Consider the following 26,682-nt stretch of genomic DNA (forward strand, 5'->3'; position numbering starts at 1 on the left):
TATTTAAGTTTCATAATATCAAATAGTTAGTATGTAAAAACAAGTCTTTATATCGCTTATTTGTATTCTAAATGTACAGAAATACAGAAAATATTAAGTTATTTTCTTAAGTAAGCATCAGAATTTACTTTAAGTCCGATAGATATATGAACCCTGTTAAAAATACTTGTGATCTAAGGTCAAACATTCCATTCAATGTGAACGAATACAATTCAAAACATTTGTTTTGCTCAGCGTAGATACACAATATATATTTTATGTAGTTTTAAAACGTGATTTATTTCATATTGTTCATTTCTAATGTAATTTGTAAAATATATTGAGACTGTAAGAAATAAAGCACGTTTTAAATCATTTCCTAAATGCAAAATAAAAAAGTATGTCAACTTTACATCCATTTCATTCACAGGACTGTCTTTTTACAATAAATTAAGTAGATATCACTTCGAAAACGTATCACGAATATTCTGTTACACAACACTTCACTCCAATACCATATATTATAATCACAAATATAATGCGATCCAAATAAGAATAGGAACGTCACTGCACCAAAAATCAATTGAAAATATAGTTACTATTAATTCGATTGAATTAACAGCTATGACGTCACAACACAACATGGCGCCGGTTCAATCCTATTCTAAGTTGTATCACACAGTTGACATACTTTTTATACAACTACTCCTTTTGGTCCTCAAATTAAACTATTTCATATCAAGAGTTTGGTCAGTTCTGTTTCTCATTTTGGATAGTTCCTCTGCTTCCTCAATGGTGTCCGGGAGACGCATGTTCCGTGTTTCTGGTAGGAGGAGCACGAGCATGCTGCATATGATGCACATGCCTCCGAATATGACGGTCGGCATTGATTTGTGGTAGAGGGACTGAAATGGAAGATTAGAATTAGGAACTAACTCTGATAAAAATAGTAACTAACTCGAAATCTAGTTTAGTTTATAATTATAGTTAGGTGTCACGATGTTTTTTTAAGATAAGGTTTCTGATTAAATGCAATGTGCAATTTTGATATAAAGAGAAAGAAGGGGGAAGGGGGGCTGCGGGTTTTGAAGTGCACAGCAAGAAAAATAAACCATAGTCTCTAAATAATACTCTTACAACGATCTTTTGATAAGTTATGTCAGGAATGATATTAAACTACTTCAAAATTATTTTTATCTCATTAACTTTTCTAGACATTTCTAATTTTGAAGTATGTACATATTCGTATTTTGATGTGAAAACTGAAAACCATAAATAGTCTGCTGCTAAAGTAATGTACTCTATCTAAACTACTTCAACATAATACCACTACCAATACAAATCACTTACCAATAGTGGCGTTAGAGGTGCAATAAGCGACCCGATCCTGCCAGAGGTGGAGCAAACACTCAAGAGCATCTGTCGCATGTTGGTCGGGAAGACTTCAGACACGTAGATATACACTGAACTGTATGTTAGCGTGACACTCCACTTTCCTATTAGGTACAGGACAATGGACCACCAGTTACCTGAAACAATTGTGATCGTTGTAAACTTTGGAAGGGCATTGTAGCTTAGTAAAGGGATTAGGGAATGCTATGGAAGAAAAGTGGCTTTAGTAGATGTTTTAGTTTAAGGATCGATTTTTCAATGCTTGGATAAAACTTATCCGCCCAATAAAGTATTACACGATAATATTAAAATGTCAGAATACGTTTTTAAGGGCCGATTTTTCAATGCTTGGTTAAAACTTATCCGTCCAATAAAGTATTACACGATAATATTAAAATGTCACGTAAACTGTCAAATACGGGCAATTAGAATACGTTTTTAAAATGGTAGTTTTATACATTATTCGACGAATAAGTTTTATCCAAGCATTGAAAAATCGGCCCTAAAATGATAGTTTTATACATTATTCGACGAATAAGTTTTAACCGAGGATTGAAAAATCGGCCCTTAGTGATATGAGTTGATCGATTGGCTTCACTATATAGGACAAAGTCGCTTTACAACGTATGTGTGTCTCAATGCTTAGATCATCTTTACTTTTTAAAATCTATCTGCCCACCTATACACATCACAATAATTAAGGAGCCAATTAAGGATGCATTCCAATATTGCCCCTGCTGCAGGTAGGTGAGTAGCCGGCATTAGAAGTAAAGTCTAACATATTTTCTTCGTGGAAAGTTTATCTTAGTTTCCTAGTACACAGAAAGCTACAGCTTCGCCGAGCAACAAAGGCTGCCTTTTTTGGTCCAAGTAAAGCCGGGGGAAGCAGTTAGTTTATTTTAAATTTAAATAATTAAATGTATGAAATCGTGACCGCAACTTTTGGTAGAATGTAGCGTCGGCGAGTGATGGAAAAACCATGCTAAATCGTTAAAATATTTTATTGGATACGCGCGTAATTTTACTTAATATATTTTATTGTAATGCTGTTTTTCAATTTATAAAATTAAATTATAATTAATTATCGAAATAGTTTAAATACAGGAAATTTTATATTTTTATAAACTTAATAAATGCTTAGTAAATCACCTGTTTTTTTATCATATAATTACCTTGTATACCATACCATGCACATGCCATGTTTGAATGAACAAAAAAGAAAACTCTTTCGTAGAGATATTTTGTAATATAGGTATAATATTACAAGGATAAAAATAACTATACTTGACATTCAATATGCGTTACAAGGTCTTTTATATTATGTATTAGGTATATTACATTATATATGCAAGTTGTATTATTTGACCATTAATCATGGCCTACCTTAATAGACTTGATAGTTAATCACTGGGTAGTATTAATTCTTATCATTTATTTAATTACTCATAATATATCGATTGGTTATTTACGTTAAATATACTACATATGGAATGAGCGTGTCGTATGCGTGATAATTTTTTTTACAAATTTGTTGACAATATCTACATTTAAAAGTTGCCAATAAATCTTAATATATTTAACAAAACATCAGTATTGTAAAAAAAAAAAATAAAAAAAGTAGTAGGATAAAGCGCATTTTTTTTACTTATTCCGTGTTTTAACCTGATGAGAGTGAGTAAAAACGAAACAATCTAAAAAAATGTTGCGTCTCCACTGATTTCTAGAAAAATTCTAAAAATGCTTCACAAGGAATACTTTCAACGCAAATCAGAGATCACGTCGGTTTTCTCAAATGTTGTGATAAAATAGTAATTAATGAAATGTGCTTCGCAATCAATTAATACACGTGTATTCGTATTTCACAACGTTATCTAGGTCATTACGAACAAGAGAATCCCACGCATATTCATATACTGAGATATATGTTTAGTCTGTGGGTTTACTTGTGTAATGTGTATATCTTATATTAAAATTGAGAAAGTGTATGTAACGCTTGGCTACACCATAGCATAGACACAGATTTTAAAACACTTATTCTTAATCAATCCCTAATGGGTTGAATAAGAGAATGAAAGTTTTTGTCCGCGAGTGAAGCCACGGGCAGAGCTAGTAAGCAACGTAACTTAATCCAGTTAGTAAATTATGAACCTCTTATCTGATGGTTTCTGACTATCCTCCATTATAGAAAATCAAATTAACAAGTGAATTTATGAAAAAGGGATGAACATACTTACCTACAAACTTTCACGTATAGATTATATAATCTTAATCTATATTTGGATAATAAAATACGGATTACATATTTCATTTAATATTATATGATTGTTTGGCGAATATTAATATTCTATCTGTTTTCGTTATCGACACCGATTGATTTTTGTAATAAAGTCTTATACTTAATAAGAAATAGATAATTTTAATGAATTAAAACGCTCATTTATACGTTTTTGCCATGCCCTTGTAAAAGTAAAATTAAATTGTATTAGTTATAGATAAATAGTTTATGTACTTACTGTTTGCATATTACGTGTTATTACGTATTATACCTTAAATTTTCAATCAATTTAAAGTAAGTATAATTTATATAATTTCGAACTAACTAAATAATTAATTTTTGTTCAAATTATTTTATTTTGTATTTTTTTCTGTAAATGAACTATCAATTAAGTAATTGACGTAAAATACTATACGTACATACTTATACATTTTTTAGTTTATAACGTATTTGAAATTTTTTTTTTAACTTCGATGTTAATTTGGAAAGATAAAAGTTTCAGACGTCATTCATTCTATCAGATATTTCGTCATGACGTCAACGCAGACATTGTATGTGGTTAGTTTTTGTACTAATTTAAAAGTAATTAATATTTGGACGTTAAAGTCATACTAATATTGTAAAAAATCGAGGATGTTTATTTCAAACAAAAACAGTTGATCGATCTTTTTGAGGTTATATTATTATGTAGATAGACACGAGTGAAGCCACGGGATATACGAGTTATCAACAAAACATTGTGCAAGATAACCATTAACATTAAATAGCTTATTTACATTCTGTATACGTAAATAAGCTATTTATTCTAAAGAAAATTAAGAAAAAAACCCGTCACCACAATAATTTTAATAGAAAAGTAAAATTTTACAAGTATCTACTAATTTTGTTTTTACAATGCTCCAATTTAAAACAAAATAATGTATTTGAAAACACAGCCGTTTGAAAACTGAACACTATTTTACTCATTATAAGGTATGTTAATAAATTGTAATATTATTAAGTATATAAGTTAATAAATTAACTTGTCTATTATTCTAAAACAATTAAATACGTGCCAAGAAAATGTTACATTCAAATAATCCTAGTCCAGGTGTCAATGCATTAGTTTGGCTAGGTTCAGTAATTGGTATTTTTGTTCCGCCCTGATTAGTTTATATTTAACTGCTTTGTGGGACAGTTATATATAACTTTCTGTGTGCCGCTTTATATCCTGGTTATCCTTCGTTTCATATATTACGACGAGTAATTCTAGTATTTTAAAACTGTTTAAAAATAGTCTCATACATGTTTTAGATTCAGAAATATATGTATAAAATATTGGAAATTCCAAAGCGAATTTATTAATGACTTATTATTATTTTATTAATAAAGTAATCTACAGCATTCGTAAGTCTCTATATTGAAAGCACTTTCTTTAACTTTAACACTTCCTTATACCCCTGAAATTTAGAAATTTTAGGAAACATTTCAATCTAATTACGTATTAGGATTTAATCCAAAAAAATGTTTTAATACATTTTCATAGTTTCCTTTGAGCATCAAACCCAGGACTTTTCAGTTAAAATATTGACGCGTTTAACACTAGGAGGCGATCTAAGTATGAGCCATAACTTAAGATACAACATATATTATAAGTTACAAAGTACTTGAAGTAACAAGCTTCGTGCGACCATATGTTATATCTAGTGACATAGGGTAGACTAATTTTAATCTTAGTAAGTGCGCCATCAATCTATACTAATATTATAAAAGTGTCTGTTTGTTACGCTTTTACGGTAAAATCATAGACCGACATGCATGAAATTTGGAATGAAAATAGTTGACGATTCCGGCTCAAGAGTAATTGAATAACTTTTTTTTAATCGATTCCCTTAAAAAAGTACGGGATAAAAGTTGTTGATGGTTTTGTCGGCAGGCGAAACAAAGGACCTTGTAATAGCTATGAATATTATAGGTATAAGCACAGACTAATATTAATATACTACGTATACAAGTATAAGATTAGAAGTCAGACAATCAACGGTAATAATTGTTACAGACATTTATTTTCATGATAGAAAGTTGATTACCATTTTCAAAATATCATTATTTTCTGTCTGATCAATAAATGAAACCATCTAAAAAATTGCTATCGATTTTCATTTTAAACTAAGTTCTTATTATTTTATACTAAACTCGTTTCAGCACTTGACTCTACTCATGAGGTTGGACAAAAAGAAGCTCAGGTTTTAATGTATGGTAATAAAATATGGGTCTGTCATTCTGCCGATAAGGAGGTGCTTTCGTGCAACAACACCATCAACATTGCTTATTTTTTCAAATTGTAGGTTTCAATTATTTGATTAAATTAAATTAATATAGTTTTACAAAAAAATGTTAGCAAATAAATGCTATTCTAACTTACCCTTAGGCAAGAACGCGAACATCAAGCTCGTCACAGCGCATGTCGCATAGTTCACTATCATCGTCTTCTTCCTCCCGTATTTATCCAACACAATCACCACAACTATATACGCTGGTATCTCTACAATAACCACCAGCATAAAACTCACGTACTTGTTACCACTTAAAGAAATAGAATTGATCGACAACCCGTAGTAAACGAGGGAGCAAGTGAGCCACAAGAAGGAGCAAATGATCAAACGTTTCCATATGATACTCGATCGTATTGCTTTCGAGAACTGTGACTTCTTGTCTGTCAGTACTTCTGTTCGGAGTAGGGGATCGCTCAACGCGTCGAGATCGAGTTTCGCGGGGTCCATGTTGTTGATTTTCGCCGCGCGTTTTAGAGTTTTGATGGCATCTTCTTTTCTGCCTTTGCTGAGCAACCAGCGGGCGCTTTCGTTCATTAGCCAGACGTACAAGCCCACTATGATTGCAGGACTGTATAGTATAAGGATGTATGTTCTCCAGTTGTTAATAACCCAGGCTAGGAGGTCGAGTATCACGAGCCCTACCACGAAGGCCATGTTACACATAGCGGAGATGAACACTCGCTGTTTTAGCCCCACAAGCTCGACCGCTGTGAAAAAAATATAAAACATTGAATTACATTAATCTTCGTTTATGAAATGACGCTGTTAAAATAATTAACTATTGCACAGACGTTATTCTATGTACGTAAGTATATTTTTTACATAATTTTATTTTCAAATTTAGATTAAACAAAAACGAAACCAAAACCTAATATTTAGAACATTTGCATTTAAATTACAATTGCAACAAAGTGACTAGAATGGTTTTTAGTTTTAGCATGTGGCAACTTCAAATAAATTTAAAAATTTAAACGAATACCTATTTAACCAATAATAGAAAACGTACCCAAAACATAAGCCGACGGGTACAATCCACCCCCCAGTGCCGCTTCAAAGAAATGCATTGACAAATACATATTATAATTCGGTGCAAACGCGCGTATAATGCCAAAGATGCAGCTGGCCGTCGCCGCCATACCCACAGCGGTCTTCCTCCCAAATTTGTCTGATAGAATGCCGGTAAACAACATGGCAACGAACATGCCGCTGTTGTGGACTGTACCAACCAGGGCCCGTTTCCATTCTTGGCAACCCAGGTCGAACTGAAAGGGAAAAGGTTATTATGATGGATAGATTATAATGGGAAATTTACAATCGAGAGCGTTGGCCCAACAAATAGTCGTCGATCTTTGCCGGCGTATGAATAAAAATCTACAATTTAGGCCCATCTACACTATCATGATTGCCTCTACTCGCCCAACGCTGCCCATTGTGAATAGGGTCCATTTCCTGAGAGGCAAAAAAGAGGCAGGAAAAGTTATCTGTATTGAATCCTTTTGATTAGGTTCTAGATGTTTATATTCTTATTTCTTAATAATTTTATTACTTTAGTCATAATTTTCATGTGTCCTGAATATCATTAATTATTAAACAATCGTTTACTCAACGATGTCACAAATTAAATTTGCTAGTTATCACAATATGTGGAAAATTACAATTCTGGTATAGTAATTTTGAAAATCCTCCTCCTACCTCCATGATAAAACAAAAATGTTTTTACAAAAGACGGTTGAATGTTTACTAAACACTTAGTATACAAGTCTCAACATTCTACAATGGAAAACAGAACGAATCATTTTACAATAAAGCATCTCATACACTGTTTTAAGCACTATAGTTTGTTTTATTTATACTAAGTTTCCGCCTGTAATTACGATGACGTGCACTTAAATTTTCATGCTCTATTTCAATCGCTTCACTTTTTGACAATATTCTGTATCTTTTCTTAATGTAGAGAGAGTTAGAGTAACTTTCCCATTTACTATTGTGAATTCCCGTGTATACGGGGGGTTTTGTCAAATGCATTATGCATCTATTTTACCGATAAGTTTTCTTAATTTTTCGACTGTATTTATAATACTCATTATTCTTACCTCCTTAACCAAAGATCCATTGAGTTCATACACATAACTGTCACAAGGTATAGTAACATTGGAGAATTCTTCAGGAAGACATTGTTCGACTGTGTTGTTGTTTTTGGGGGCGTATCGTAAGCAGCTGGCTGGTACATCCCTTTCTGAGTCGGTGGGTATAGCGTATTTCAGCCAGGATGTATCGTTGTATGTTTTTTCACAGCCATCGACTTCGCATCTAGAAATTATCTTGTAGTTAGTATTAATTTATAATTTTTGGACGAATAGTTATAATCATTTTCTAGGTACTTAGAATTTTCTTAAAATAAGGGATAAAATTAGTGTTGGTCGTCGTATCAAGACGACCTTATTCAAAAGCAAGATGAGATTTCGTTTAACAATTAAATGGATGTAATTTTTTGTTATACCTTGTTCACACGAGGTTATTAGTACCTACCTAAATTAAACAATTTAATTTGATATAATCCAGTCAAATTCATATCCTCCGCAGTGTGCTAGTGTTGAAATAATGTTATAATAGAAAAGTGCATGATGTGCGATGTTATTTTTACCGCGTTGTTTTTAACCAGTAACAACTGAAATATTTATCTTTAGGTACATTCTTTTGCCTTAAGTTTTTATATATGAAAATACTTTATTTTTTAGATATCATCACTTACCATTCATATCTTACGGTTTTATAATAATATAGCAAAATACGAATGATACAAAATATTTGAAACAAAACAGTTCACCACAGACATTATCACAGACTAAACAAGCAATATTAGTCACGACCTATTTTTAAATTCTTTACGATTTAAATAAACGAAAACAATAAAATTTAAAATAAATAAGTCCATATCTAATCTACGTTCACTGACTATTATTATCATTGCTCTAAGACACGCTTATCAGCCAACCTAAATTATATTATCTGTGCCATTAATTTTTATCATACTTTAACGACATGACTAATCTATACAATGAGAAGATTTACTAATTGTCTATAAGATAATTGGAGTGGATAAGAATTTTTTGAAGATGATCGTTAAAGAGTTATCTATATCTATCTGTGTCTATAAAAAACTACTTGTTCGCCCCGGCTCCTCCTGGGTTTGTAAGATTTGCAAATTATTAAAAGCTCAATTACTTAATACAAAACCAAAAATCAATAAAAACCGTTCAGCCAATCTTGAGTTTTAGGTGGTAAAACAGACAAGACTTTCTTTTCAACTGATTTGAAAAAATTAGGCTCTCAATTTGACTGTATTTTGAAGTCTTTAAGTCTTTTCTTCAAGTATATAAATGGACAATGACATAATAGACTAGAGTAGATAATTTTTGAAACAAAAAAAAATCGCAGTCGGATGAAACCCATTAGAAAAGGAGGGGAATATGATAAAAATGTAAGGAAAAATAAATTACGGTCAATCCGAGTTCGGGAAGCGGGAGGGGGCAGCTTTTAAGAGAAAAAAATGGTTTCTCTCGATTTCCGACAAAACTACAAGTCCTATAGAAAAAAGTTCAATAGCAAAGTTGTAGGTAATTAAAAGTTCTACAACTTTTGTATTCACAATTTTTTCACATAACCTAAAAATTTAGGTGAAAAATTCGAAAAACCAAGTTTTTGGTCTTTTATTTCTATCTACTTCAAAATTTATTTTTTTTCTACGAAATTTGGTGGAAACTTACTTTATTATGTCCCAAATACACTGTAATTTATTTGATTGAAAATATTTATTTTTTCGCCTTATTTTGAATTAATACCAAAAAAACAACCTAATTTTCAATCGAAAAGTCACCCGTCAAAATATCAGCTTTTTTCAAAAACTTGGGGTGCCTTTTATTCATTGAAATCTCTACTTTCATATGGTGTAAAAAAAATAAACACCACCATAGTAAATGTTCTCAGGAAATGCATACAAACAGTCTGAAAATTAGCTTTTACTAAATCAGGCACACTTCTTGAACTCTTTATCTTCTCTTGTATCGGCTTTTCGGTAATATTTCAAAAGAATAATAATTATCTGTTCTAAGTTTAATATTTTACAGCATATTCAAAAGCAAAATGATGTCGATAAAAACATTTCAGGTAGTTCGAGAAGTGTGCCTGATTTAGTAAAAGCTAATTTTCAGACTGTTTGTATGCATTTCCTGAGAACATTTACTATGGTGGTGTTTATTTTTTTTACACCATATGAAAGTAGAGATTTCAATGAATAAAAGGCACCCCAAGTTTTTGAAAAAAGCTGATATTTTGACGGGTGACTTTTCGATTGAAAATTAGGTTGTTTTTTTGGTATTAATTCAAAATAAGGCGAAAAAATAAATATTTTCAATCAAATAAATTACAGTGTATTTGGGACATAATAAAGTAAGTTTCCACCAAATTTCGTAGAAAAAAAATAAATTTTGAAGTAGATAGAAATAAAAGACCAAAAACTTGGTTTTTCGAATTTTTCACCTAAATTTTTAGGTTATGTGAAAAAATTGTGAATACAAAAGTTGTAGAACTTTTAATTACCTACAACTTTGCCATTGAACTTTTTTCTATAGGACTTGTAGTTTTGTCGGAAATCGAGAGAAACCATTTTTTTCTCTTAAAAGCTCCCCCCTCCCGCTTCCCGAACTCGGATTGACCGTAATTTATTTTTCCTTACATTTTTATCATATTCCCCTCCTTTTCTAATGGGTTTCATCCGACTGCGATTTTTTTTATCTTTTCATTATTTTCAAAGGCTTCTACCCCAGTCTTTAATATACCTATACATTTATTTTCTCGTTAATTATACAGATTTGTCGAATGGATGTTTCATCGCGATACGTGCAGTGGAACGCAGGTGCAGAGTCGTCAGAATGTGTTGGAATTTCGATTTCTGAACGATGCAGATGGTATTATATGTATGTTTACGTTAATTATTATACCGTTAGTTTAATTTATTTGTTGTAATTTGTAAATTGTCTTATGGATACATCAGAAGCACTGAAAGTTTTGGATTCTCATGCCGTTCAAATCTATACTTTAATATTATAAAGCTGAAGAGTTATGTTTGTTTGAACGCGCTAATCTCAACAACTACTGGTCCGATTTGAAAAATTATTTCGGTGTTGGATAGCCCATCTATCGAGGAAGGCTATAGACTATTATTTCATCACGCTAAGACCAACAGAAGTGGAGCCTCGCGGGTGAAACCGCGGAGCGCAGCTAGTAAATTGTAAACTGCTTATCTACTCAGACAGACACGTATGATTCTAAATATATAAACGTACGGAAATAAATATTAAAAATATACCGCAAAATTACGATTTTATCTTAAACGATACTACTTATTTTGAAATAGCACATAATAAATGGAAAAATAAAAAGCTAAGAATAATCAACTAAGGTCATGTTAGAATATTTTATTTATTGCCCGAGAAAAAATATTCAACGTAAGAATACATTTAAATGTCTCATCACGGAATGCATCTAATATTATTAAATAAATAAATAAGTACTTAAGAAATAAAATGAATACGATAAATATTTAAAATACAGATTAATCCGAATGTATTAGTAGTACATATTTTGAAGTCTTTCAGCCACGTTTGAAGAAATATCTAATTATTTTTCAAAGAGCGTATCATACACATCTAGAAGGGGGGATATTAGAAAACGCATTTACATTTGAGACTCTTCTTTTTCAAAGTATATCCTAGAAGGTTATTAGAGGTAGAGAACGCAATCACATTTGAAACTTCTTTTTCTGCGTTCCAAATATTTCACGCCAAAAAAACTTACCGATAAATCTGCTGCTGCGCTTCAAAAATGAAACCGCACTCGTAGAAGCTGCTCAAAAGCACGGGGAATAGTAAAAGGACGAAATTCAATAGGTTGTAACGTCCATACGGGCCCAGGCTTTCGAGCACCGCGTCCAAATTGATTTCTTTCTTGTCCGCCATCTTGTCGCCTGCGAATGGAATGAATGCTTTAACTTCGATAGGTTTTAAGTGATTTTAAAACGCATTTAACTCGGAACGTGAAACGTTTAACGGTTTTGTGTTTTAAAAGGATTGATTCGATTTAAAAGTTTACGGTCGGTGTTTGGTGATGGAATCAGAAGTGGTTTAGAATTTAGAGCAAGTGCGATGTTTTGAACAGAATTTGCAATTTCCCAAACATGCAGTGTCTGCACTATGCAGTATGAATCAAATTCAACAAATAAAAATAATATTTCAAGCAGCTCTATCATTTAATTTATTTAAAACTAGAGGTCCGCCCCGGCTTCGCCCGTGGTACATATTTCGCAATAAAAGGTAGCCTATGTCCTTTCTCGGGTATCAAAATATGTAGGTATCTCTATACCAAATTTCATGCAAATTGGTTCAGTAGTTTAGGCGTGATTGAGTAACAGACAGACAGACAGAGTTACTTTCGCATTTATAATATTAGTATGAATATACGTCTACTCTACTATCATGACTTTATCTTTCGGTTGGATGTATTTTTTGTCTAACTTTAAACTAAGAGAATTAACGCATTATATATAATTATAATTTTACTTAAGTAGGTATATTTTAATTTTTGACATACTTATTCCCACTTCACCTAGATTAACAATTTAAATACTTATATTTTATCTTCTAAGAAAAGATATGTAAGTAAAAACAATGTGCCCTGCAATCTACGTAAACATACATAAATAATGACAAAACGAAATCGCGTTAAGGGTTGACGAAACTTGAAGTAAAGTCACAAACGGCCATTTTCTTTTATGGCGATGTTTGATGCAGTGCACTGTGCGATTAAACTTGTATGAATCATTATTCTGTAGCCGTGAGCGCCGCGTGGGACGGGCTTAGGCTCGTTATAGACGAACGACTTTAATATTTTCTAAGTTGTTGTATTGTATTGAGAACGTCTAAATCTGAATGAAGTAAGTTGAAACATCAAAATAAAGGAATCAGGTCGATTATTCAAGTAGTTACTCTAAATAGCGGACTGTGTGCTTGTTGTAGAGTTAAAATAAGCATTTTTACATTAAAGGAACTTTTGTCTACGCATTGAAATAACGATTTATAATATAATATAATGTAAACATTTAAAACTTAACTATGATCAACTTAAATTAAGTAAAATGGTTTTATTTTATGATAGAGTAAAGAAAAATGTGTCATAGAGTCTACATGAACTTTTTGTTAAATGAATATATTAAGATAATTTTATTGTATCCAAAGATGTGCCCAGCTAAACATATATAACATTTTGAAATGTATTATTTTAATTCAAAAGTCGTTACTTATAACATGCCCTTATTTTTAGTACATTCTGTCGTACTTCTGTTCTACACAAGTTCGGTTGTACTTCAATTAGACTCGTCGCAAAATGCTAGCTTTGATCAGTGGGTTAATTCACCACTTGACCCGTTTGGGATTAGCTGCAGGGTTAATAGAATTTAATTCGTTTTAGTTGCGTTTTTGCGATTATTGGACCGTCTGAAATGTGCCTAATTGGTGGTATGAGCAGTTTTAAATATTGTTATTTGAATATTATATATGGGAATTATTTTAATCTATAAAAAACATGCGTGTAACACAATTTCGTACAAGATAATTGTTCTCATTTAAACTGAAGAAAACAGATGATAAATGTAGAATACATTTAATATTGTAATATGTATAATTTTAAAAGTCGAGGTCATTGTCATTCAAACTGATCAAATAATTCGTTATCTAAATAACCCTGTTGCTTAATAAGCTACAACTTGTTCAATGTATTATTCAATCGATTTTTATTTAAAGTCGATAATTATGAAGATGCTTCCTTAACAACAAGATAAGCGCTAATCACTACATAGTAAAACGAAGTCTCTTTCTCTGTCAATATGGCCCTATAATTAAAAGCTTATATCTTTAAAACTACGCAACGGATTTTAATGCGGTTTTTTTAATAGATAGAGTGATTCAAGAGGAAGGTTTTAGTATATAATTTATTACGTTTTAGACATAGCGGGCGAAGACGCGGGCGGAAAGGTAGTAAATTGATAAAATCCAGTGGTATTTTTTTCAAACGAAAATAACTAATGATAAGAAATCATGTCCCATTTCACAAAGTATATCTTCTTTAACACAATCGTGATTGAAAAATTGTTTTCACATGCGTTAATATGATTCTCAATTCTTTCGATTGCTTTCAACCATTATTCACATCCATGCTACGTTGTGACGTTGCATAATATGGGTTGTTGAATACAGTACCGTAGCGTGCATTATGGGGCCCTGTCTTGAAATTGGAGCCCACAAGTTTATTAATCGAATATAAAACTGAAGACTATGTTGGCTTGAATTTTAGGAACCACGGGTTAGATTTCAAAAATGTTTTCACTGTTAGATAGTCCATTTATCTAGGGAGGCTATTGGCTATATATTATCCCGCTAAGTCCAATAGGAGCGGAGCAATGCGGTGAAATCCGTGCGGCACAGCTAGTCATAAATATTTATCCAACTTTTTTTAAATGTCGATTGTCGGTATTAGTTTTTAAAGCTAGCTTTTTTGGTAATTAGGTACTATTAAGGAACGTGGGGCCTTATTTTAGGGGCCCCGGTAGCTACGCCCCTGCTTGAATAGTTAACATAGAGCCTTCGATCGTGATTGGTTAGTTTGATCGCGTTTGGTAATTGTTTTAGAGGTTGCTATGACGTCTTTATAATATGAAAGTATAGGACTACAGGACACATTTATTTATGTCAAATGCACGTTTTTAACCATAGCGAATGAGCCGAAATGTCTTGACCGATTTTTCATGAAATTTGGTTTTGCTTGTTGTTTGGTCGGCAGATATGTTGTATACTATGACGGTTTTTTAGTTTAAGTGATAGAGGTATTTTGGAAAAACAATGTTTGCTTTTTTACATCCAATAGATCGATTTAATAGACGGAATTGGAATGTTTTTTTATAAAAGAGGACTGAAGCTAGTTATATGTAATCAACTAGTCAAAATTTATTAACGTTTTTATACAATTCTGAAGTTAATTAAGAGCTTAATTAGAAGAAAATAATTGACTACACTTGCTTTTGCTGTAGTATTCAGATTATAGAAAATATAATATATTTGATCGGCTATCTTGCTCAATACCGATTCAAAGCATAATAAATATATTTGTAATTTAATATTAAAATATTATATAATGAGAAAACAGAACCTAATTTGCATAAATTAATTTATTTACTATTATTATCAATAATAATCTATTCTCAAGGGTTCTATGAATTTCTCGAACATTTTTGCTCTAGGCAAAATTTGTACTTAAATTGTAAGTTTTAATCGACAGCTGTATTTTATGCTTAAACAATGGAATGTGGAAAATAACGTGATAATGTTAGTTAATAATATGTTTGTAAATAAATAAATGCTGAAGGTAATGTCTATATTCAAAATAATTGCTATATTTCGGGTATAACGATTTAGGTGTTTACAGAAAATTGCTGCAATAAAACCATACTATTAAAATAAATACAAAAGTATTTCAGTTTCTATTAAATCTTGGTTGATTAATTTTTGATGGGTTTTAACTTTTAACATATAGATAGATGAAATTGTCGAAATAGACGCAATAACCTAAACGAATCCGCGCGTTAAGTTAGTATAGTATAAATTATTCACAACAGTCACGCTTCACCATAATATATATCTTTTATAATAATTCAAAGAACAATAGTTTTCGTCTCGTTTATGATTTTCTATAACCATTTGCGTAAAAGTGAAAACATGCGCCATTGTGACGTTTATGGTTATAAATATGAATTTTATCATTGTTTCTTGTTGTCTATGGGAAATCACAATATTTATGAAGAGTACAAACTGAATTGATGGGTAAATAGTAATGGTAACGATAGAAATAATTTAGTATAAAACAAAGTCGCTTTCGTTGTCTCTATGTCCCTTTTGTATGCTTAAATCTATAAAACTACGCAACGGATTTTGATGCGGTTTTGCGGATTAGTTTATGCGGTAAATTATTAAAACCAAATAAATACATTTTCTGATCATTTAAGATTGCCAAAATATAGTCCATGCTATTTTCGAACAATCGGAACCCTACATAAAAAATGACGAATTAAGAACTTTTTCCTCCTTTATTCAAAGTAGGATAAAAGCGGACGTGCAACAAGCTAGCACCATATTGAATCGATTGTCGCAGTTGATCCTTATCTATCAGGTCAAGGATTCGAATCTCACACTAGGAAACTATTTATGACTTCACTTCTCTATAGAATTAAACTGATCTACGATCAACAGACACAAACAATGGAAATTTCCTATGAAACAGACGCAGAAATAATAAAAATAACTAGGTACGTTAAAAAAACCGACTTCAAAAACGGAAAAGTAAAAAATAATTTGGAAAATCCAAAAGTGCACGCCTCATATTTTTTTTAAATAATTATTTATTAATTATTATTTTTGTTTATTTAATAACAATTAAACCACATCGAATCAGACCCTGAAAAATGAAAGGGTTCTATTCCTGAGCATACTCAAGCGTAAGAGAAAAAAAAGACTCGATTAGTAAAGTATTTCGGTCGCTATCGTGTTAACAAGAAAATCCTCCGCACATACAGACACACGGACGTCCAAGACAGAACTTTTTTAAACTGTTTTTTAACTAGTTTAAATAACAAAAATGCCATCAAAAATATCATGAATGTTAAAAATAGTGTTTTTTCTTAATATGTGTGTGTATGTATTATCTTACAAGTGCAATGTATGATACATAAAGACATTTTAAGTTTGAAAAATCAGATGTTTTGCGCGAAGTGACAGTAGTACCCACCTCAACGCTTCGCTTATGAGGCGTGCAATAAAAAAATATTTGATATTATATAATTAGGTACTGTATTATTTAGATGTGCTATTTACTAAATAGGTTTGATGTCGGTGCCAAGCCAATGTAAAACTTACGTAGGTACTAGGTAGTAGTAATTTTGTAAACTGGGCTAAAAGTGCTTAGCTGGTGAAGGTCTTCTCGCAAAAGTAAAAACGACTGAACCGATTTTGGTGCACTTTAGTTAAAATATCTATGGAAACTCTTTGAAACAACAAACGCGGTTTCGGAAATATTTTTAGAATTAAATCAAAGGCTTTAAATTCGCAAAAAAACTCCGAATTTATAAAATATATAGTCTATATAGTAAAAGTATAGCTTTTAAACATTTTATATGAGAAAAGTATTTAAAACTAAAGCTTAGATAAAACAAGAGCAACTTTGTAGCTTATCAATATATTAAATTACATTTTATAACTCATAACAATTTCTTGGTCTGTCTGTTCATTGTTTGATCATAAATCTTTCAAATTTAATTTCATTTTCATCTCTCATAATTTATTGATACGTTATATGATACTTGAAATACAATAATGTTTTGTATTAAAAGTGCAGTTTTTGAAGTAATTTATTTCTGAAAATAGTGAGAAATAAGTTAATACTAAGAAGATAATAATTATATTCGTATGTTTAGTGATTCCTAATTCCAAAATTACTGTATCGATTTTATTGAAGTTTTCTCGAAATATCTTGGCATTAAAAATATATAAGTAATGAGCCGAATATAGAGCAAAATGCATGCATGAATTTATGTAATCGGTTGAGTAGTATTTTGTGAAATTGAAAAAGAAAACAAAGACTTTTCTTTGTAGTATTAGATGGTATTAGCATAGTATTTGCTTAGAAAAATCCATAAGTGTCCGTTTTAGAATCCATCCAATCTATACGTAAATAATTGGTAGTTAAAATTTTTGCAATTTATGCAATAAGCGTAGGTAGGTATAGTTAGGATATATCATAAATATAAATTTTCCATTAAAAGTTAAAACCATTAAGCTGTTGCATGTGATGTATTGTATAATATGAACACAGTAGGTATATGTTTAATTTTTCTTTAAACGGAGTCAAGGTGGTCTTCTCTTAATGCAACGAGTTTTAAAGCCCTTTATTTCTACAAAGGCTTAAGAAGGAAATATTATTATTAAGTAGTTTAATAGATAGGCTAGGCTCTTAATTAAATAGTCGAAGACTAAAATATAAGTGTTTTTTGTGTTTTTGTACTTTGACCTTTTTTGTTTTAATTTGACCTTTACGTTCATAATCTAATTTTATTTTCAACTAGCTTCCGCCCACGACTTTGTACGTGCATCCCCGTTTTTCCCCGTTTCCGCAAGAATTTCGGGAAATCCTTTCTTAGCGGATGCCTACGTCCTAACATCTACCTGCATGCCAAATTTCAGCCCGATAAGTCCAGTGGTTTGGGCCGTGGGTTGATAGATCACTATATCAGTCACCTTTGAGTTTTATATACAATAGATTAAAGATAAAAATGTAAAGGTTTAAATTATTGTCATTTGTGACCTATGAGACTTTCATTCATAAATTAAATTTTATTTTCTGCAATTGTTATTTTAAATTATTTGTGTATTACACCTTCTGTTTGAGAATTAGGTCGAGATTAAATCATTGCTTGATATAAAATTTTGTGAGATACTAATTAATATCGTTATTTTTAACGACTTGTCCAATCATATTAAGAACAAAGGCGCCTTATTTTTGACTCTCATAATGAAACTGGTTCAACTGATTTCAAACTAAATTAATAAATATTTGTTTATTACTACTAAGTTATAGATAAATATTAAATAGGTCAGCATATTTGTAATAATAAGCTTTTTTTTACATCTTTCTGGTAATATGCTCTATTTAATTTTTCTCCCCGTTATCTAATAATATGACAAAAATAATGTGTGAAAATGTATCTAACTCAAAAAGAATCAATTACGATATCTGACAAATTATCAGCAAAGGGCGAAAGTAGCTCTACTTTTTCTCCATTAATAAAAATGCATAATTCACTTCTTTTCATTAATCTGTATTTACTTGCAACATGATATTAAAACAAAAGTTTTTAAAAGGTTTATCATTAAAAGCAACCCTCAGGGAATTATAACTATGAATGCCTGTCTATTTAAAACAATTCATCCTTGTAAATAAATCATAACTCTATTGTCAATACAAAGAATTGTGCTAATTTTCCCGTGTTTTTGCATATTGAGGTCGCGGATTTTACTATCAAAATAACGGTATGCATAACGTGGACACGATGTCGTTGCGTGGTCTAAGCCCCTTCGTACACAATGATAGTTTCTATACATATAATAAAATCGTAGGAAAGCCAAAAATGTACGTTGAATATTTTTTTAAAGAATACCTGAAGCCTGATCATTGTTATCGAAGCAAAAATATAGTTTAAGAATTTTGGTCTGTTTGTCTGTATATCCGGGCTAAGCTCAAAAAGTACGGCATGGATTTATTTCAAATTTATCATGAATATTACTAACAAGTCGGGTCAATATATAGGTTATAAATCATCACGCTAAGACCAACAGGAGTGGAGTTAATGTATAAAATTCTTGTGAATGATTTGAAGTTAATCTCCTCTGAAATGGCTTGACCGGCTTGTACAAGGCAGAAAAACGTGCCGGGACAGCTAGACAGTTACTACGCTAACTGCTAATGCCTCGTGTACGAAGGGCCTTATTGACTGATGCGTTTATGTAAGCGTGGTATTCATTTAATGTAATGAATTGGTTCTGCATAGGAATTTGTATGTAGTATGTTTAATGTATATATATGGGTGCTTGTATTTTTAATCAATAGTGTAGCATACGTTTTGCAACCAAACTATTTTTGTAGCGCATTGTATTGTAAATCAGTTGTGTATGTTTGATGTGTTTTTACACCAAAATGGTTGTAGCGATTTTGATTAATTCTACCAGAATGATCTTGCTATGTTCCTCTTTTTATTAAAAAAATATAGTTTTATCGGTGTAGTAGGGAAAGACTGTCAAGTAACGACCATGAGAGAAGCTACGGGAGAAAACTAGTACAAAATGAATTATTATTCTTCTATCCTTGACCCATCCGTGAGATTTAATACCGTCTTCGCTCATTTATCATAATTATCGGGGCTTATCCATAATCGTAATGGACTAAAAATAATTGCCGTGTTGTTTAGAAAAATTAAGATAAACGCATTCTTTCTATAATTGTGAATTTTATATGCCTACCAATATTCTATTTCTATCATTATAATCCTGTTATTTTTTTTATATTTAAATGTCTACAAGTTATAATCAAATACGATAAACAGCTTAGCGGATTTTCATTATTTCGTCTTTAGTTTTTATATATTCTACAGGGCACTAATGTACTTAATATCGAGCGAACACAAAAAAAATAACAATAGAACATACTTAGTTACATAATATTCGTAACAAATTCTTATAAAAATTTAAACAAATTTATAATATTAATTAATATTAAATTAACAAAGACATGTTTGAAATCTGAAAGTACACATCCCAAGGGCGTGAAGTCAGGATCGAGTCACATCCAAATGCCCCAATCCGCACGAATTTCACGTCATAAAGGACGGAAGTCAAAATTGTTGATGGAACCTTGCAACAATGGATGCGACTCATTGTATAGAAACTATTGTCGAATGACAAACGATATTTTTTTCTCACAAATGTTATTTTGGGAGAGTTCAAGAACCGTTCGCCAGATGACGATGCGATTGCAACGATACGATAGAAATAACTACAGGGTAATGCTGCGTCTCTTTTGTTATACTGAGTCTTATCTTTGAATATGTATGTATTTTAATAAAGGGAAGTATTAAGATGGGGAAGACAATGGCAAAGTTAAAAAATATTGATAATAACAAAATAATAATAAACAATTATTAATTAAAAATTGTTATTGGTTAAAATATATGTTTAATTTAGGGGTTGTCATAGTTTTATTTAATCTTGAGATTAAAATTAAGAACTTTGGTTTTTCATCATACATAATATAGGTAATTATATATGTAAGTATGTTTATTAGCCATGGTTTCCATAACACAAGCGAAAGCTTAGTATTGGATCAGATCGTGCCGTGTGTGAAAATTGTCCTGAAATATTTATTTATTTATATAGGTAATTAATGATAAACGAATAAGCGTAAAACTGGGAGCTGAGAGGTCCTTGGTGGTCCAAAGGCACAGATTAGATACTCCAAAGGTGAGGGTTAGGAAGCTTACAAAAGAAAGAAAGTAGAAAGATAAAGAAAGTCTCTCAGCAAGGGCAAGGTTTAGAAACAAGATCAACAACTTGTAAATAAAATAAACAGTGAAAATTGAAATGCATGTTTCTTCTTCGAGAATTTATAATAAACATATTTTTAACTTTAAATATGTTTGTATAGCTAATGCTGTAAGTGAAATAAAATAGATGGCCAGTAAATAAAATAAACTAAACAAATAAAGCGCTTTCATTTGTCGACACAACCTTGTATAAACGTAAATATTTACAAAAAAAGACGGTATCAAAATTAAATTTTTGATATTAAGTATGTATGTTCATTTATGAAACAGGTAGAATTTTTTGATATTCTTTTCTTCGTTTTTATAGACTGCTTTTATACATATAGGTTACTTAACTTGTTGGGACATTATCTTCTAGTCATGTGGGATGATAAGATGAGTTGAATGATTAATTTATGTTTCTGAACGTGTGTAAGATTAGTTTCTGAACGATGATTAGAATGGAAGAACGAAAGACTATGAGTGAATGTGAAGCAGAGAGCGAATGAGGAATGATCTTTCTCTTTCATTGGGATCGTGGGTGAAGACGGCTGTTTCTCTGTTAAAGAATTTTCTAAAAATTAAGATTGTGGTCTGAAAATAAATCTCAAGAAGTTCAAAGTGTTTTTCATTTAGCTCCGATCCTACATTCATACATACTCTTATGTATAATACCAATAATTAATACATATGTTATAGGCAAACTCCGAAGCTCCGGCGCTCCTAGGTTGGACAGGTCAATCCTCAGGTCAGACTGAATGACTTAGTCAAAGCCCAAACAAATGTAAATTTTCGGCCTTTGACTAAACAATTTTCGTCAAACCTGGGAGAGACTAATTTGGTCAGGCAAACGTCAAAACACAATTTTATTAAATCGGGGTTTGACGAGTCAAAGTCCGATATAGGTATGAAGTGTCTTATCTTCGTATATTTGGAAGCATTTTATCATTTAAGCAGCTTTCAAGTCTTAAGAACCGCTTAACTCTGCCAGTTCTGACACCTGATTGGTCAGCTTACGTGATTTTCACTTTTATATTTGAGATGCTTTGAGAGAATGCCGTGTGGCATTAGGCCCACCTTTTGTACGATGTGCAATAAAGTATAAATTAAATTAATAAATGCTTTGGAATATACGGAGGTTAGTTTGTATAAGATTAAGTATAAAAAAATAACATTTTTAAAATTTTGATGTTTATTGTTTTAATAATTTCTTAAGTAATTAAAATGAAAAATTAATCACTTTTCTGACATGGTGAGGCATTAACTTTAATGTTAATTGTTTTAATAATTTCTTAGGTTATTAAAATGAAAAATTAATCTTTATAGAACACTTATAGAACACCGCGGTCCGCGAGAGACATTATGAACCTGTTTAAACATGTTCAGATCAACGTTTGACCGAGAATTGCATTCGCTTCTAGGATTGACTAGGCCAAAACCGAAACAGAATAATTTACTTTCGACGTTTGACTGAAAAGTTAGGAGCTCCTGGGTTTGACTAAAAATACTTCAGGCAAAGGGCGAAATTGAAATGTATTTCGGGGATTGCCTGATGGCTTTGGCCAAACCTAGGATAAACCAGTCCTTCCGCGAAGAGACTGTGTATCGGACTTTGACTATAACACATACAATAACCTTAACCCAAGATAACTAACGTACCTAAGTATTAAGTATTAACCTTATTTTAGTTCCGAATAGTTTAAGACTTCCGTTTCTACAGCGTAACGTTCCTAGTATGTAACCTTTGGCCTCATAGTAAACGTATTGTTAAGGTTAAGTATTATCACAGAAATTATAAATAAGTGAAGTCCGGTGTCCCCTAGAAGGAGTAAGGGGCAGATGCATTGTGTACACATCTGTTTCACTGATCGATTTTCTTTAGGGACAAGTAGGTGATCAGCCTTCTGTGTCCTGCCTGACCGAGAAATTTTTCCTCGTCTCCACCGGGAATTGAACTGAGTGGGGTTTTACGTTCACGCGTCAACTACTGTACCAAGGAGGCAGTCGAAATGCTTTATACTTGACTAGCGGTTTTACCCGCATTGCTCCGCTAATATTGCTCTTAGCGTGTTTATATATAGCCTTCCTCGATAAATGGGCTATGTAACACCTAAATAATTTTTGAAATCGGACCAGTAGTTCCTGAGATTAGCGTAGCGCGCTCAAAGAAACAAACTCTTCAGCTTCATAATATTAGCACAGACGATATTAATTCATTTCTACGTAGTATTAATTATGTATTAACTAAGCCAATAAATAACTTTACCAAGGATTAACATCGAATATACAAATCAAATGCCTGATTCAGAATAATAACAACTTTTTTAAATGCATTTTAAAATAATTACGGCGCCTTTGATAATGAATTGAAAATTGTTTACCTGTCTGACTATTTATGAGCTGATTTTATAAATTTCTCAACTATCTCAAGAAATATCCCGTAAAACTAGTAAATAGATGATGTTATAAGTAGAAATTTCAGAAAATTTTATGTCTGAAAAACATTAGAGCCCAAATATTAAACGATTTTCAACGAATACCAAATACATAGGATAAAGTCCAAATCACGGAATAGATAAATCTGTTCCGTGGTCCAAATTAATAACAAGCTCTAGTTATATAGCTATTTTAACTCAGTTGCTTTTATTTACCTCATTTGATGTAACATAATTCTTATAACATCGTAATTACCTGGCTTTTAATGTATACTTGACAGTCAATTATTATTCGAATACGTGAAATCTTAAGATAACCGTATCTTTTTTCAATAAAATATTTAAAACAATGAATATAAAGCCAGGAACGTTTAAATATTGCATTATGGGCTCAGTATTGATAAAAACAGGCTAAAATTTAAATGCAATTTAATTATAATAATTAATTTAATTAAACAGTACAGAAATATACTGAGAAATATGACTCAGTGCGTAGTGTCATCCAATGCATTTATGGAGTCGCAAGGTTAGAATCAGATGTAAAACATATTATGCAGCGCGATTTCTACATTTTTAATCAATTTTTTATCCGAATTTGCCAGAAGGAGGATGATTTTTGAAATATGGGTTCTTCAAGAGTACAGAATCTTGAAATTAGGTACGAAGCAACGTCTTATAGCACAGATAAAGGAAAAATCGTGAAAAATATAACAACATATAAAAAACAAACAGGATCACGGAACCCAAGGTGCGCGAGTCCGATTCGCACCTGGCCAGTTTTTTTTCAATTGAACCGCGGATTGCATAAAAGCGTAGGTAACGTTGTTTGTCAATGCTGCATACAAAAGATTTTTCATATTTTCTGTCTTTCCTTTTGTAAAATTGTTTTTTCCTAATTAAACATTTTATAATTACGCGATTACCTACAAAAAAAAACTTATTTTTATAAGTAAATAATTACTTCATCTATCATCTTTACTTTACTTCAATTGACTGGACCAGATAAATCATAATATTAAGACAATCAATATGTTGTTCGCTGTGCATTCATTGAATATGCAATAAATAATAATCTAACTTATTTCCTTCGGGATAGAGTCCAGAGTTCTCTCAGCACTTTCAGCTTCATAATGTACTCTTAATTTGCAACTTTATATCGAAAAACGTTCCAGAAATTTTTACATTTATTTATTCTGCGAATCCAAAAACTAATGCAATATACCTAAGTCTGGAAAAATAATTATTACATATAACTATCAAGATTTTACGTAGGTACACGTCATGTTAAAAAAATTTGGATTTTGGACGCAGTACATTTTTTATTTTTTTTATTGTAGATAGGAAAGCGCGTACATAATTTCAAATTTTCAATATGTTTTATGATTTGTTATCTACTCATTAGACGCATTACATTTATTAAATTAATGTAGGTACCTATGTTGTAATCGTCTATCGCATAAAAAAATAATATAATGGCTCTGGGAAAATTGTTTTAAGGATCAAATGGTACGGTTTTATGGAGCACTCTAACAACCATTTTTTTCTTAATTTATTTTCAGCTTAGCAAGAAATATAAAAAAACATCAAGATGGACGGAAAATATCTTTCGTCTCATACAAATATTTTATCGCGACCAAAATTACCTATGAGCTCTACATATATCTCTACATGCTCACCTATCTAAGTATCAAAGTTTATCAAAAATCATCTAGCGAATAAATCGTGAATACTGAAAACGTATACAAACAGTTGCTTTTGTCTTCATAATATCAATCTAAAATAGTTACTTTACTATCACTAAATAGGTAGTACCCATATAGTCTTCTCCTCTTTACCTACCTACATAAAACAAATCGATTTCCACCGTGTGTGTGTCTGTATGCTTAGATCTTTAAAATTACATAACAGATTTTTATGTTTTTTTTAATAGATAGAGTGATTCAAGAGGAAGGCATAAATTGCATTAGGTTTTAGACAAAGCAGGCGAAGCCGCGGGTGAAAGCTAGTAAGTAATAAATTATTTGAAATATTGAATACTGAAAAACTCGCTTCGATAGTGAGAATTTATCATGAATATAAATTTTATGGTATAATTAATTAGCAATGCAGTTGAATATGCATGAAAATAATATTTAAAGGCAAAAACTTTTTGTATTGTACTTTACGAGAAAATATTTTTAAATAAATTAACATCTTTGAGATTTAACAATTCTATTTTCTAACTGCAATTAATAAGATTTAAAAAATAACACGTAACATCAATTAATTATATACAAAAATTGATTTTAAAAATAAAATTGCTCTACCTCTCTATTTTTACGTTTTTCTATATTATTTTGAAATATAGCTTGAACACTATATTTTAATTATACCTACTGATTAATTTCAAAACCTTTTTTTTTAATATTTACGTAGGCAAGCTGCATCTTGTTTTTAATACCTAAATTCTAATTTGTAGAGTCTTATGCGACTCTACAAAATGTAGGTTTCAATTGAAAATTAAGTTGCTTGCATTTTTTAAAATTTAATTATCTAAGTGTGTACCTACGTGAAAAGGTGAAAAACTGAAAACTATGAAAAAATGTTGTTTATGAAGCAAATTATATTACGTACTTGTTATAAAAATTACTACGTGATAAACACGAGAATTCTTTACAACAGAATATGATAGAAATTGGCCATGTGGATGCAGCATGCAACAGATACGAATTGCATATTCACCTTTCAGTTTTTCCTTGTTAACCTATTTAGGTAATCCAATTTGCAAAACGCGTATGCTCTGTCATCCAAAACATTGCCCTAAATTACCTTAACGTATCCAATATACCGTATTTGATAACTTAAACAGTACTTTTATCCAACATGGGATCTAATTTAGAAACTAAGTACTCACCTGTAATACTTCTAGCTAATTATAGATGAAAAAACACAATATTGTAACCTAAAAAAAACACGCGTATGCACTTTATTGATACAGAATTGATTTTAAAAGGGATTTTTTGTTAATTTATAACCGGCACGGACGACGCACATGTATCTTTACGCGAGGGGTAT

General features: G+C 31.2%; 1 protein-coding gene across 1 annotated transcript; it reads right to left on the minus strand.

Moving 5' to 3' along the window:
- On the minus strand, window positions 1-26,682 carry LOC149900027 (organic cation transporter protein-like). The gene is made up of 7 exons (XM_090113217.1): window positions 26,522-26,682; window positions 11,818-11,986; window positions 8,055-8,271; window positions 6,968-7,223; window positions 6,051-6,668; window positions 1,330-1,508; window positions 1-884 (listed from the first exon to the last, which is right to left on the minus strand). Exons 2-7 carry the CDS (start codon window positions 11,976-11,978, stop codon window positions 708-710), a joined length of 1,608 nt encoding a protein of 535 aa, XP_089969343.1. The 5' UTR covers window positions 11,979-11,986; window positions 26,522-26,682; the 3' UTR covers window positions 1-707.

This window comes from Colias eurytheme, chromosome 19, assembly GCF_061535395.1.
Source record: "Colias eurytheme isolate Ceu_HAF_F1 chromosome 19, ilColEury1 Martin Lab GWU primary, whole genome shotgun sequence".
Taxonomy (NCBI): domain Eukaryota; kingdom Metazoa; phylum Arthropoda; class Insecta; order Lepidoptera; family Pieridae; genus Colias; species Colias eurytheme.

Excerpts from the sequence above, each read along its gene's own strand:
- LOC149900027 (XM_090113217.1), bottom strand. The coding sequence starts at position 11,978 with ATGGCGGACAAGAAAGAAATCAATTTGGACGCGGTGCTCGAAAGCCTG. Across the intron at positions 8,272-11,817 it reads GCGCAGCAGCAGATTTATCG|ATGCGAAGTCGATGGCTGTG; the intron begins GTAAGTTTTTTT and ends GATAATTTCTAG. Across the intron at positions 6,669-6,967 it reads CCCGTCGGCTTATGTTTTGG|CGGTCGAGCTTGTGGGGCTA; the intron begins GTACGTTTTCTA and ends TTTTTTTCACAG.